The sequence below is a fragment of the Eulemur rufifrons genome, chromosome 4 (assembly GCF_041146395.1).
Source record: "Eulemur rufifrons isolate Redbay chromosome 4, OSU_ERuf_1, whole genome shotgun sequence".
Lineage (NCBI taxonomy): Eukaryota > Metazoa > Chordata > Mammalia > Primates > Lemuridae > Eulemur > Eulemur rufifrons.
In genome coordinates, this window is record NC_090986.1 from 20,876,500 (window position 1) to 20,891,894 (window position 15,395).

A 15,395-nucleotide genomic window follows, 5' to 3' on the forward strand; every position below is an offset into this window, starting at 1 on the left:
CACGTTGGTAACTACTGATAATAACTAAAAATAAATGAATAAATTTGCATAACTATCTTGGTTTAGGACATGAAAGAGATAAGAAAGATAAAGGGACTGGAAGTGGAATCCTCTTGGAATTCATTAAGCATTACGAAATATCTTGTCATAAATATCTGAAATCAAATCTGCTCTCTGCTATTTTTGCCATCTCCTTAATTGTGGAGAAACTGTGGTGCCTTAGTCAGTGATGGATGTTTTTTTTGGCACCCATTGGTAGTACAGGAGCATGTTTAGACCAAGTTGCTGGCCTCACTCCTTACTTGAGGGCTGCATTTAATTGGACCTTTCTCTCTCCAGGGATATTGACCTGGTTTGTTCTTTTTTTTTTTTTTTTTTTTTTTTTGAGACAGAGTCTCTGTTGCCCAGGCTAGAGTGAGTGCCGTGGCGTCAGCCTAGCTCACAGCAACCTCAAACTCCTGAGCTCAAGTGATCCTCCCGTCTCAGCCTCCCGAGTAGCTAGGACTACAGGCATGTGCCACCATGCCCAGCTCATTTTTTCTATATTTTTAGCTGTCCATATAATTTCTTTCTATTTTTAGTAGAGATGGGGTCTCGCTCTTGCTCAGGCTGGTCTCAAACTCCTGAGCTCAAACGATCCGCCCACCTCGGCCTCCCAGAGTGCTAGGATTACAGGCGTGAGCCACCGCGCCCGGCCTTTTTTTTGTTTTTAGAGACAGGGACTTTCACCTGAGCAGGAGTGAAGTGGTGTGATCACAATGTCGGGATTATAGCTCACTGCAACCTTGAACTCCTAGGCTCAAGGGATCCTCCCACCCGAGCCTCCCAAGTAGCTGGGACTACAGGTGCACACCACCATGCCTGGCTAATTTTTAAAAAATTTTTGTAGAGACAGGGTCTCACTATGTTTCCCAGGCTGGTCTTGAACTCCAGTGATCCTCCTGCCTCAGCCTCCCAAAGTGCTAAGATTATAGGCATGAGTCACTGTGCCTGGCTTGACCTGGTTTGTTTATTGTTACCGTCCTAAGTGCAAGTAGGCTTGGTCTTTGGTAGTATATATTTGTTAAATAAATTGATTCTCATGTGAATCTGTTATTGACCCTTTCTTACTCCACATTTTGTCAGTGACTCAGATTAAGTCAAAATTAAACCAGGTGAAATTTAATCACTACTAAAAGTGTCATTTTTTTAACTTGAGTTTTAAAGTAAACTTGTGTCAAGTATGTTTATGAGAGTAAGCAAGATTTAACTTAATTTGCCTGGAAGAAGATCAGGGAGTTTCAGTGGGCCTTAAGTCAATGTGAAGCAGTGCAGTACTCTGGTGTTCCTTCCATAGCAAATGTGATCTTAGCTGGCATTCATAGCGTAGTGTTTAGAGCTTGCATTACATTATACTCTGATCAAGTTAGGCCATGGTGTGACTCTTACATGAATACCTGAATGTGAACTCTGGCTTTAACACTAGTTAACTTTGTAAGTGATTTAGACAAGTGATTTGGCTTCACCAAGCCTCAGTTTTCTCATTTGTAAAATGGAGATGTTATCAGAACTGACTTCATGGGACTATTATGATGACAAATATCCTCATAGCTATTACCTGATAGATAATGCACAGAAAGGATTTGTCACAGTGCCTGGTGCATCGAAAGCATGTTTCCTAAATGTCAGTTACTTAATATTATCCTTAACAACTCAATTTTGCACATTTGGAAATGGAGGGTTAAAACCAGGTAGTAAGTTTAAGCTGGGTGTAAACTCAAGCCTGTCCTCCTCCAGAGCTGGTGGACTTACCCATTGTGCTGTACTCTTTCTCAGATGTGTTGAGCGACTGACTCATTGTCTGGAGTCCTAACATCTTCATTCCAAGGAGTACCCAGTGCAAGGGGCCAGCTCAGCCCTAGTCTTGGTCTCTGAATGGAGCGAAGTGCCATCTGTGGCTGTATAGCCCAGCAGTGAAGATCTAAACCTAGGGAAAGGAAAGGGGGAAGGAGGGGTAGAGAGAGAATGCATTGAAAGAAAAATAACTTTAAAAACAATTCTTAGGAAACTTTTTACTTCAGATGACATCATTAGCACAGTTATATTAGTAGAATAGCTATTGCAAAAGTTATCTCTTCTGGTACCTGAACCACCCCCACTCCCCACCCCCGGGTCTTCAAGGATTCACGTTCCTGATTTATAATCATGTTTGTGGGCTTATTTTTCCCCCCTGAGAGTGTCTTCAGGGTGCCTTATGAGTGGCTGTCCACATGCAGGATAAAGCCCCAGTTCCTTAAATGGTATAAGTCATTTCATCATCGGGCCTTTCTTACCCTAGCTTTATTTGCTACATCTCCCCCAAACATTGTGTGCTTGAGTCATACTAAAAATTCCCTGAAGTTTTTTAGTGCTACCCTCTTCTTCCAGTGTCGCTACCTTTACACTTGCCTTTGTATATGCTGTTCGAGCTGTCCCTTCTCTGTACATAGCATCCTGGACATAGCCTTATTAGAGCACTTAACACACTGTGTTGTGATTGTGCCATATCGTACATCAAAGGTATGAAATGCACTTGATATTTATCTGTAATTGTTGATGAAGAGGGGAAGTTTTAGACTTGGTTTAAATTGATTTGTATTTATATTCTATTATATGCATAACCTATCTGGAAGAATATAAAGGGAGACTGGTAACAGTAGTTGCCTTTGTGGGCAAGGGACCTAGGTGTCTCTTCAGTGTATCCTCTCTTGTACTTTTAGAATTCTGAATCTTATGCATCTATAATTAATTCAAAAGAAAATTTTATGCACGGAAGATTAATTGATTTGGTTAGCCCTATTGAGTTTGTGCACTAATTCGTAATACATTAACAGTACTGAATAGAGAAAATGTGTCAGGCACAAGTAATTCATTTTGTTATAGATTTTCCCAAGTTAGATGGGGGCACACTCCTAGATTCATAACTCTCTCTGGTAAGTGGCCCAAAGGGGTGAAGAACGATAGCTATAGCTTATATGTAGTGAATATATATTACATGCTAGGCACTATTCTAAACACTGGGGGTGTTAATTCATATCATTCTCACAACCTCTTGTGGCAGGTACAGTTTTTACCCTCATTTTGTAAATCAGGAAACGGGAGTCAAGAAGAATGACTTGTCATGGAAGAACACACGGAAGAACATGTGACAGTGTTGGGAGTCCAGCCTGGGCAGTGTGTCCAGACTGACTCTTAATTACTAGTCTGCTGCCTTTACTTTGATTTTTTTTTTTAATTAAGAGGGTCTTGCTCTGTCATCCAGACTCCCAGAATGGAGTTCAGTGGCCTGATCATAGGTCACTAAAACCTTGAATTCCTGGCTTCAGATGATCCTACCTCAGCCTCCCAAAGTGCTGAGATTATAGGCTTAAGCCACTGTGCCCAGCCTATTCTACTTGTTGAACAGAAATTACAATGGGGATTCATACTTAATCATTATACTTTTTTTTTTTTTTTTTGGTGGAGACAGGGTCTTGCGCTGTTGCCTGGGATAGAGTACAGTGGTATCATCATAGCTCACTGCAACCTCAAACCCCTTGGCTCCACCAATCCTCTTGCCTTAGACTCCCAAGTAGTTCGTACTTCAGGCGCACCACCATGCCTGGCTAATTTTTCTACTTTTTGTAGAGAGGGGGGTCTCACTCTTGCTCAGGTTGGTCTCAAACTCCTGACCTCAAGCGATCCTCCCGCCTTCTAAAGTGCTAGGGTTACAGGTATGAGCTACCACGCCCAGCAAATCCTTATAATGTTATCATAATTTGTTATATTTACTGTAACAATTGTTTATTGTGAAACTTACAGCAGTGGTGTTTGTGGTTCCTTTATCAGATGCCTGTTTAACACTTAATATAACTTCACATTTTTGAATGCAGTTCAAGAAAGAATAAACATTGTTTTCTTGGGATATACTTACAGTTTAACAGGGATTTGCCATGACCGTTAGGCTACAGAAAAGTAGATGATTTTACATTCTCAGGCCTGAGGTGAGAGTAGGGTATTTTAAGGGCCCATGTAAGCAAGGGTTTCAATGGCTCAGGGTTTTATCAAATTAGAAGTTTACCAAATTTTAAGGCAGAGCCTTGTCTCAGGTTGGTGGATTAAGGCATGTGTGATATAAAGGTTAAACCAAGACTTTGAAAGCCTTTTCCAATTCTGAGATTCTGGGCTTTTTCCTGTAGGTTAAAATACTGCTCTTTACCTTTTGGGTACAATGTACACTGTTCAGGTGATAGGTACACTAAAAGGCCAGACTTTACCACTATACAGTTCATCCATGTAACCAAAAACCACTTGTACCCTAAATCTACTGAGATTAAAAAAAAAATAATAAACCTTGCTCTAAGTTATATAAGAGTATTTTTGAAAAGATCATATATAACTCTAACTTTTCTTGTAGAACTATAACTAAAACTTTTTTTATAGTTCCATTTAACTTATAACAATTCATTAACCCAGAAATAACTTTATGCTAATATACATTGCATCTAAATTATTTATAATTGTGTTTTTTAAAAAGATTAGCCTATATAATTTTAGAGTAGGAAGAAAACCTTATTGAATCACTTTTCATTGGAGTGCTATCACTTTATATATGTGGAAATCAGCACCTACAGAGATTGATTTGCTTAAAGTCAAATAGGTCAGTAGTGGCAAAGTTGGGCTTGGGATTTAGGTCATGAGATACACACAGGATGGACGTTTTCTTTCTATTATTTGGCCTCAGCTGCTTCAAAATTTTATGGTTATTCAAATAGTATAACCTGCTTAATCTGAAAATTTTTGGATATAAGCACAATTGTTCTGAGTTATTGAAAATATGCCCCAACCCAACAGAGATGGCATATAAATTATACAGTATTGGACTTTCCTTTGAAAAACAATTTATGGCACTTAGAATTTTCCAGAATTTAGAAAATAAATTGTCAAGCAATTTTGACAAAAGTTTTTTAGTGTTCTGAAATATAATTTGAAGATTTTCTCCTGGTAAGAAAATTTATAGACACCCCTTTAGTCTGCTTATGAATAAATTAACCTAGTTGATTGATGCTTTAGCAAAGTAATTATAGGTCCTGAGCCTACCAGAAGAGTTTAGTAGCTCCCTGGTTGTAAATCAACATATTATTTATAGTATCTAATATTACTGTAGGAAATAATGTTTATTAGGATTGTATTCATTATTAATTGTAGAAAAACTTGGTGTTTCCTGGTCCCAAAGTAAGAGTAACAATTTCTAATGTGTTTTTTCTTTCTTCAGACTTTTGATAAAATTCTTGTTGCCAATCGAGGAGAAATTGCATGTAGGGTAAGTAGAAATTTAATTTTATTTTCTATTTTACTCTATGAAATTGATTATTATTAAATCCTTTTAAATATGAAACGCTGTTAATAGATAACATTGATGTATTTTAAAATAGGTTATTAGGACTTGCAAGAAGATGGGCATTAAGACGGTTGCCATCCACAGTGATGTTGATGCTAATTCTGTAAGTATATTTTTGCTTCATTTAAATCAGGACTTAATTTTAGGTCAGGCAGAAAAAAAGTGAAAAATTTTTTTCTTGGCCTTCAAAGAGTATATTCAATTTTTAAAACTATTTAATTGTTCACTGTTGTATTAAGGAAAATGGAAGTGTCACAGTGTCTTCCATATGTGTCTTAACTACTTTTTTCCCCAAAGCTTTAAAAACCTATAATAGACCAAAAAATTGCCATGCTGATTGCTGGTTACCAGCTAGATTTAAGCAAAACATGAGAAAGTGAGATTCAAAGATGAAGGAAATGTTTACAAGAGTGCTGCCTTAGGAGAGCACGCTTCTTCCTGGCGTAACTCCAGTATCACTAAGGGAATGCTGTAATTGTTGAACCTTTCCTAAATGTGTCAGTGTATTCAGCTGAAAATTTGATAAATGGGAGATAGGCTAATGGTAATTGGGCATGAAGAAAAGAAGGTATAGCATAAAGTAGTGAATGATACATAATTTTATTTGGCATTTTTAACATAGCAGGCCTTTTTAGCAGTAATGAATTACGAATGGGTAGAAAGAAAATTCCATGGAAAAAGAATATAAATTATTGGATCTTTGTGGAATGAAATATTAAGTAGTTGTACTGTAATGTAAATTACTATTTTTCATTTTTTCACACTTTCAATAATGAAACACTTTGTATTATCAGCTTTTCTGATACAGTCATGTACTGCTTAACAGTGGGGATGGATACATTCTGAGAAATGTATCAAGTGATTTTGTTGTGTGAACATCACAGAGTATACTTAAACAAAGCTGGATGGTATAGCCTGCTACATACCTAGGTTATATGGAGTGGCCTTTTGTTCCTAGGGTACAAACCTGTATAGCATGTTACTGTACTGCATGCTGTTGGCTGTTGTAACACGATGATAAATATTTGTGTATTTAAACTTTTCTAAAAAAAAGATAGGTTTTTCTATCATAGAAAAAGTATAGTAAAAATACAGTCTAAAAGATAAAAAATGGTAGACTTGCATAGGGTACTTACCACTAGTGGAGCTTGCAGGACCGGAAGTTGCTCTGAGTGACTGGTGAGTGAATGTGAAGGCCTAGGACATTATTGTACACTACTGTAGACTTTATAAACGCTACACACTTTGGCTACATTAAATTTATAGAAAAATATTTTTCTTTCTTCAATAATAAATTAACCTTAGCTTACTCTAACTTTTTTACTCTGTAAACCTTAATTTTTTAAACATTTTTACTCTTGTAATAAAATTTAGCTTAAAATGCAAACACATTGTACATCTGTACAAAAATGTTTTCTTTCTTTGTATCCCTATCCTATAAGCTTTTCCTATTTTTAGAATTTTTGATTTTTTAAAACTTTTTAAGCTTTTCTGTTAAAAACTAAAACCCAAACACACACATTAGCCTAGGCCTACACAGGATCAGGATCATCAAGGCATCGGTAGGCAATAGGAATTTTTCAGCTCCATTATAATCTCACGGGACTACCGTTGTATATGCGATCTGTTGTTGACTGAAACGTTGTCATGGGACACCTGACTGTATTCTGATCTAGATTTAGAACGTCACTTTCCAGCCTTTTTACAAAACTAGTTTCAAAAGAGTTGTTCTAAGTTTTATGTCTTTCTCATTCTTACTTTTCCCAAAGCAGATGTAGTTTTACATTTTGGAGACTTTCAGCTATTTCAGGCTGAAAGTAGTAGCGAGTATACCAGAGATGATAATACACAAGTGAGAATGAAATTTGCCAGGCCCCACAATGGGAGTACTGCATGATCAGTCAAAATGTTCTCTTAATATGACCTACGTTGAGTTAATTTCTGGAAAGAGATGATAATGATGGTTGGAATGTTAAAAGTTTAATTTAAAACTCAACAGTAGGGTCAAATTTGCTATGTGGTCTCTGCTTCAGCCTCAAGGAGGCTGAAAAGGTGAATTCTTCTGACAGTATATTTTGCTTCCTCAACACATGATAGCTAATTGGCTTTATAATATCAGTCATCTGAACAATCCATGCTATTCAGATGTATTAATATTTTCAAGAGGCGAGCATTTTAAAGGTAATTTGGGGGAAAAAAATCTTAATGCTTCGTGTGTTAATTTCATAAGTTGAAATGTAAATATTACTGCAGTAGGAAAATACTGTAACAATTAGTTGTGTAAACTATTAATTTTATGTTACAACTAATTTTTAAGTAGTTAAGCAGGGAAAAAGATTAATACATACTACATATATTAAGTGGGAATAAGTCACACAAAGAAGGAAAGCCAACAAACTTATTAGCAAACAATTGATGTTTAATGGAAAAAAGTTGGCTTTTAGAGATGATAATGCAGTTTACTTCTATTGGTCCCCTGCCTGCAATGTGTTCTTCAAAATTATCTTTGGTATTCTTGGCTCTTTGCTCTTCCATGTGAATTTTAGGATGAGCTTGTCAAATTACCCTCCCCCCCCCAATTTTTAGCTACTATGAACAAAGCTTCTGTAAACATACTTGTACAAGTCTTTTTGTGAACATGTACTTTCATTTCTCGTGAGTAAATACTTAGGAATGGAATCGCTGGATCATAGAGTAGATCAGGGTGGCAACCTTTTTATGTTTGGATAGTGAATATATTTCTGTCTGGATAATAAATATATTTTAGACTTTATAGGCACCTATGGTCTCCATTGCATATTCTTTTTTTTTTTTTTCTTACAACTGTTTAAAAATGTAAAAATTATTCTTAGTTTGAGGGCTATGCAAAAACAGTCCTTGGATTGGATTTGGCCTGTGGGTAGACCGTATTTTGCTGACCTCTAGAACAAATAAATAGATGTTTAACTTTATGATAAACTGCCAAACTGTTCTCTGATGTGCTTGTACCATATTATACTCCCACCAGAAAGTGTCCTTGCCAACGCTTGGTGTAATCAGTCCTTTTCATTTTTGCTATTCTAGTGGTCGTGAAGTTACACTATCTTATTGTGCTTTTCATTTTAGATTTCTCTGATGAATATTCATGTTGAGTACCTTTTCATGTTATTGGCCATTCATTTATATTTTTTCCTGAAGTGTTCAAACATAATGAAAAATTAAAAAAATAGAACAATGAATACCAGTATAACCTTCCTCTAGATTCACCAATTGTTAACATTTTGGCAATGTTCGCCTTATATCTCTATGCATATGCATATTGTGTATGAGTCATTTTTTTTCTTCTTTTTTGTCTAAACAGTCTGAAAGTAAGTTATAGACATTGTGGCATTTCACCACTAAATACTTCAGCATTCATCTTTTAGGAATAAGGATGGCTTTCTACATATCTATGATACCTTATGAAACCTAAGAAAAATTACCAGTTATTCTGTAATATCATCTAACATGCTACTATATTCAGGTTTCTCCAGTTGTCCCTGATTGTCTTTTGTAATATTTTTCTTTGATCCACAGTCCAATCAAGGTCATGAATTACATATTATTATACCTCTTTACTCTCTTAATCTCAAATGGTGTTCTGACCCTCCCTCCTTTTTTTCCATCATGTTGGCTTATAGATGTTCTGGATTTGTCTGATTATTTCCTCATGAAAAGATTCAGGGTCAGTATTTTTAATAAGACTACTTTGTAAGTGATGATATTTCTTATTGTATCATATCAAGAGGTTCATAATGTTGGGTTATTCTTTTGGTTACACTGTTTGATCATTTGATCTTACCAGGTTTATATAGTTTGGATGTTTGTCCCCTCCAAATCTCACATTGAAATTTGATCCCCAATGTTGGAGGTTGGGCCTGCTGGGAGGTGTTCAGATCGTGGGGGTGAATCCTTCATGCATGATACGGTGCCCTCCCACAGTAATAAGTGAATTCTTGCTCTATTAGTTCACGCAAATAGCTGGTGGTTTAAAAGAGCATGCACCTATCTTCCCACCCCCCCCCCCGCCCCTCCTGCCCCTCCTGCCCCTCCTGCCCTTGCTCCTTCTCTCACCATGTGGCACATCTGCTCCTCCTTCACCTTCTGCCTTGATTGGAAGCTCCCTGAAACCCTCATCAGAAGCAGGTGCTGGCACCATCCTGGTATAGCTTGCAGAAGTGTGAACCGAATAAACCTCTTTTCTTTATAAATTACCCAGCCTCAGGTATTTCTTTATAGTAAAACAAAGTGGACTAACACACAGGCCTTTCCATTATAATGGTGCATTTTTTCTTTTTTAATTAAGTACTTTTGGGGATAAATCTTTGAATCCATGTGAATATTTTGTCCCCCAACGACTTCTCATCTAATATTTTGTACCAATAATGAAAATTACCTTACTCAGTTATTTTAATTGCATTTGTCTTCTTTGCTGTCTGTTGAGAAATCTGTTGGTTTGCTGCTCCTTTTTGAATCTACCTGTTTTTTTGTATTTTTTTTTTCTTATATATTGAGTCCTCCTTTCATCTCTTTATTCATTTTTAGTGTATTTATTTTAAAGGCTTTATTATATTGTATTATTTAATGTTTGTTGGGTGTTTTTATTCCTGATTCTTCCTCATGATGTACTGTTTTCTCACATGTTTACATTTTGGCTTCTGACCTCATATTTGGTATCTTTATTGTTGAATTCCAAGATGGTTTGGGTTACAGATATGGCCTGGTAGGCTGGGTGTTACGTTTGTTTCTACCAGCCCCCCCAGAATATCACTGATCTGAAGGTTGCTGAATTATGAAAGCAGTGGGAAGAACAAAATGGATTACATACACATACATCTGTTGAATAGGCCCATGGTTTCTAATTTTTAAAGGAGATGTTTTCCTTAACTTTGACCACACAGATACTGGTAAGGTAATTTTTTCCTTCCTATTCAGTAGGTTGAAATTGCCACCGCCTGTTACTGAGCATGTAATCTTCAAGTGTCCTGGCCTCATGCAGGAGGTTTTCCTTCAAATCTCCAACTCATAAAGAGTCTGATTCCTTTGACAGTTAAAACCCAATCTTCTAGATTGTTGAGAGCCCTACCTTTACTCTCCTAGATTGGCTCTTGTGGATACAGTCTGAGTTTTAGCTTCCTCTTTTTTTTTTTGAGACAGTGTCTTGCTATGTTGCGCAGGCTGGAGTGCAGTTGTGTGATCATAGTGTGCTACAGCCTTGAACTCTTGGGCTCAAGTGATCCTCCTCCCTCAGCCTCCCTAGTAGCTGGGACTGCAGGCATGCACCACCACGCCCTGCTCGCTTCCTCTTTGTTTTTCATCCCTTGTAGTTTCTTGTAAACCAAGCTCTTCATTTAAAGGATGTTTGTTATATTTAATCTAGGATTTTAGGTGTTTCTAGGGGAGGATTTGCAGGTTATCTAGTTGGCTTATTGTTGGCTTGTCTTAAAACAGTATGACATACTATTCTCTGCTGAGGAAATTCTCTTATTTTCTTTGAGAAATAAAGACTGATCTGGAGCAGTCTTAAAGTCAGAATTTCCTCAGGAAAATAGTTAATTTATAATGATGAGATTAGTGCAATTGCATCCAGGGGATGAGGGCAGAGGGAAGCTGTGTAAAGTACTCCAGTGGGAAGTGATCAGGGCAGGAAAAAGCAAAATGGAAGTTAAGCCTCTTTTTAAGTCATGACTTTTATGTTTCATTTTCCAGGCCCTAGGAAAACACACTTATTATTCTTTGGGAAGATTTGTGGATTAATGGTTTATGAAGAGAAGACAGTCCAAATGCAAGAATGTATCCAGCTAGGATTTTGATTGAGATTGTGTTGTGTCTGTAGATCATTTTGGGGAGTATAGCAATTTCAGCATTTTTAAGTCTTTCTATCCATGAACATGTAGTGTCCTTCCATTTATTTAGGTTGCATTGATTTCTTTCAACAATGTTTTATAATTTTTGAGTACAAATTTTGTACTTGCTTTGTTATATTAATTCCTATGTATTTTATTTTTGATGCTATTTAAGTGGAATTATTTTCTTCATTTCAATTTTTCATTGTTTATTGCAAGTGTATAGAAGTACAATTGATTTTCATATAATGATTTTATATCCTGCAACCTTGATGAACTCGTTAATAATAGTTTTTTAGTGGATTCCTTAGGATTCTCTATGTAAGATCATGTCATGTGAATAGAGAGTTTTACTTCTTTCCATCTGAATGCTTTTTATTTCATATTCTTGCCTAATTTCTCTGGTTTTAATAATATTGAATAGATGTGGTGAGAGCAGGCATCCTTGTTTTGTTCTTCATCTTAGAAGGAAAGCATTCAGTATTTCACCCTTAAGTTTGATTTAGGCTCTGGGATTTTCATAGATTTGCATATCAGATGTTGGAAGTTCACTGCTATTCCTAGTTTGTTGAAGAGTTTTATCAGGAATGGGTAATGCAGTTTTTCAAATGCTTTCGCTGTGTCTACTGAGATGATCTTGTGGTTTTTGCCCTTTATTTTATTGATATATTAATTGATTTTTGGATATTTAGCCAACCTTGCATTCCTGGGATGAATCCCAGTTGGTCATGTACACTCCTTTGCGTATGTTGCTGGATTCAGTTTGTTAGTATTTTGTTGGGAATTTTTGTGTCCATATTTATAAGGGATATTGGTCTGTCGTTTTCTTATGATGTCTTTGCTTGGTTTTGGTGTTAGAGTGAATCTGGCCTCATGAGTTGGAAAGTTTCCTCTTCTATTTTTTTTGAAGCATTTGAGAAGACTTGATATTAATTTTTCTTTAAATGTTTGGTACAGTTCTTCAGCAAAGCCATTTGGGTCTGGGTTTCTCTGTGGGTAGTTTTTGGTTACTAAATCTGTCTTTTGTTATAGGCTTATTCAGATATTCTGTTTCTTCTTTAGTTAATGTTTGTAGTTTGTGGTCTTCTAGGAATTTGTCCTTTTCATCTATGTTATCTAGTCTATTGGTATATAGTTGTTTACAGCATTTCCTTGTTATTTTTATTTTTATAAGGTCAGGAGTAATGTCTTTTCTTTCATTCCTGATTTTAGAAATCTGAGTCTTATCTTTTTTTTTAGAGTCTCGCTCTGTTGCCTGGGCTAGGGTGTTGTGGCATCAGCCTAATTCACAGCAACCTCAAATTGCTGGGCTCAAGCGATCTTTCTGCCTCAGCCTCCTGAGTAGCTGGGAATACAGGCATGCACCACCATTCTGGGGTAATTTTTTATCTGTTTTTATTTGCCCAGCTAATTTTTTTTTTTCTATTTTTAGCAGACAGGGGGACATGCTGTAGCTCAGGCTGGTCTTGAACTCCTGACCTCAAACAATCCTCTTGCCTCGGCCTCCCGGAGTGCTAGGATTACAGGCATGAGTCACCATACCTTATCCTTTTTTTTTTTTTTTTTGTCACCATCTTAGTTTATTCAGGCTGCTATAATAGAATACCATAGATTGGGTGGCTTATAAGCCACAGGAATTTATTTCTTACAGTTCTTTAGGCTGGGAAGTTAAGATCAAGGCACTGGCAGATTTGGTCCCTGGTGAGGGTCCCTTCCTGGTTTTTTGACGGAGCCCTCTCGCTGTATCCTCACATAGTGGCAGGAGAAAGATCTTTTTGGGGTCTCTTGTATAAGGGCACTAATCTCATTCATGACGTCTCTGTCATTACTAGTATTTAACAGCATTCTAGAAGTGCTAGGTAACAGAGTTAGGCAAGAGCTATAAAATGGACAGGAAAGGCAAAAATAAGATTTTATTGAGTTTCTAGTTATACAGTGAACTGAATAACTCTTTAGTAACAGGAAGAAAAATCTCTGGTTGGTTAAAAAATAAATATAAAGAAATCTATAAAGTTCATACATATATCAACAATATAGAAAATATAACTTTTAAAAACACAACTGTGGAAGCAATGGAAGTGATAAAGCACTACATGATGTGAATTTTAAATGAAATTTTTAGGACTTATATGAGGACTTCCTGTTTTTGTATACAGAAACTGAATATTTTAAATGCTAGTTATTCCTAAATTACTCTGTTCATTTTTCTATTAAATCTTAATAAATATAACAACATAATTTTTGGGGGGGGGAATTGACAAAAGAATAAATATGGAAGAATGGCCTAGAAAATTCTGAGGAAAATTGACAGTGGGAGTAGCCTAACATATTAAAATACATTATAAAACAGTAAGAAGAGAGAGGTCTATGGAACAAATTTTTTAGATTTTAGGCAGAGGGATGATGTGAGGGTATTTTTGACTTAAAGAGGGCCTTATTAATATTTTGACTTACAAGACTGGAGAGATGCATTCTGGGGTTGTCTGTCTGTCATTTACTGTGATGTTAGGTAGTCCCAGAGAAGATGAGAAATGTAAGGAATGAGAAATGTTTTTCTCCGGCCTCCCCCCCCCCCCATTCCCCCTCTGGCATGTGCCTCTAGGTATAGAAAAATGTTTAATGGCTTTAGGAGTAGGATTTTGTACATGGGGAGGTGCGTCCCACCTGCTTAGTTTGGTGAGTAGTGGGAGCAAAGAATTGGAAGCTTTAGAGATTGTTGGTACTTATATTCCTCAAAATGCTTGTTAGATAACGTTCATTCATTCATTTCTGTTTTAAGTGTAAAGACTAGTATGCTTTCCCACAAAAAATAGTAAAATATATTATTACATTTATATCAAACCATTAAAATTAGGGTTTTGACTTTTTTTTTTTTTTTTAATGAGATCTCATTAGGTAAAATGTGAAAAGGATTGAGAATCTTCCTTTCCAATGAGGAAAATGATTCTGTACTTCAACCTTGGACTATATTTCCTACCTACACTCCTACATTGAACTTACCAATGTGTATTTTGTTGCTTGGTCTGTGTACAGTCACATTGGATTTAAATGAGAAATATCTGATATTTACTGTGTTGAAACAAGCACCTGAAATCAGGAAAGGATTCATTGTGACTCACATCTTACCCAGGCAGCCTGCTGTTTAAAGTATGATTCCTGGTGCGTACTGTAGTCTCAACCTCAGGATTCCATAATGAGATTGAGTGGGGCTTCCTGTGAGCTCTGGGGTGATTGACAGTAAGGTGAGGGCAATCATCACTTTTCATGCCTACCCTTGATAATATTTCCCTGCTGTCTGGGGAAGGACCGAGGACAAATAGGACTTCGTGATGTCTAAGTAATTAGTGTATGTTGGTTCCAGCTGAACAAACTGGAGGGTAATGATCAGGTAAATGGAGATGGAATACATTAATGTAGGCTAAGGTATAAAAGACCTTAGGGAAAAACTTATCAAAATTTTATGGGGTTATTAGAATATATTTTATTGCTTTTTATATTTTTATATATACCTTTGTATATATGTATTTATCTATTTGTATCTTTGTTAGAGTATCTTAAGTTTTGCCCTAGATGTATATAGAGAGGAAAGCAATTTAAATGTGAAAGCCTCAAACATTTATTTATTTTTCTCATTTACATGATTTCAGGATATTTTCAAACTTTTTCTATTTGGAAAGTTGTTCTTAATTAAATTAAAAAAAATTTTACAAAATTTGTTCATGGACTTGTTCACAGCTGCTGGTGTCACTGATCCTCAAATAGGAATAAATGACCATGGTCAGGCTTATAAAACTTTTTTGGGGGGTGTTAACTGAAAAATATCAGGTAAGCTTTTGTGTCTAAGTATGTGGGTGTAGTTGAGATTGTTATTTAAGAAACATTTTCTTGAACTGCATTTACCAGTAAAGGATATTTTAAGATAATGGCTGTCATGGTCCATGTTTCCAAGTTGGTCTTAATTAGGTGAGGAACATTTCCAGACATTTAGATTGCAAGAGAAATCTATAAAATTCTTAATTTATTCTTGCAAAAAATATTTATAGTTGTCATCCTTCAGTATGAAGTTTCCTTATCAACAACATAAAGCCCCATGGCAAAGCCTCTGAATAGTGACTATAAACTCCATTTAATTG

The 15,395-nt window shown here is 36.2% G+C and overlaps 1 protein-coding gene across 11 annotated transcripts in view; it reads left to right on the plus strand.

Annotated features, from left to right (window-relative positions):
* PCCA (propionyl-CoA carboxylase subunit alpha) overlaps positions 1-15,395 on the plus strand; it is a 360,250-nt gene that overhangs the window by 14,897 nt on the left and 329,958 nt on the right. For all 11 annotated transcript variants that reach the window (XM_069467608.1, XM_069467610.1, XM_069467606.1 and 8 more), the window contains 2 exons: positions 5,273-5,320; positions 5,433-5,501. In XM_069467608.1, coding sequence (XP_069323709.1) covers positions 5,273-5,320; positions 5,433-5,501 — 117 coding nt within the window. The remainder of the gene's footprint in view (positions 1-5,272; positions 5,321-5,432; positions 5,502-15,395) is intronic.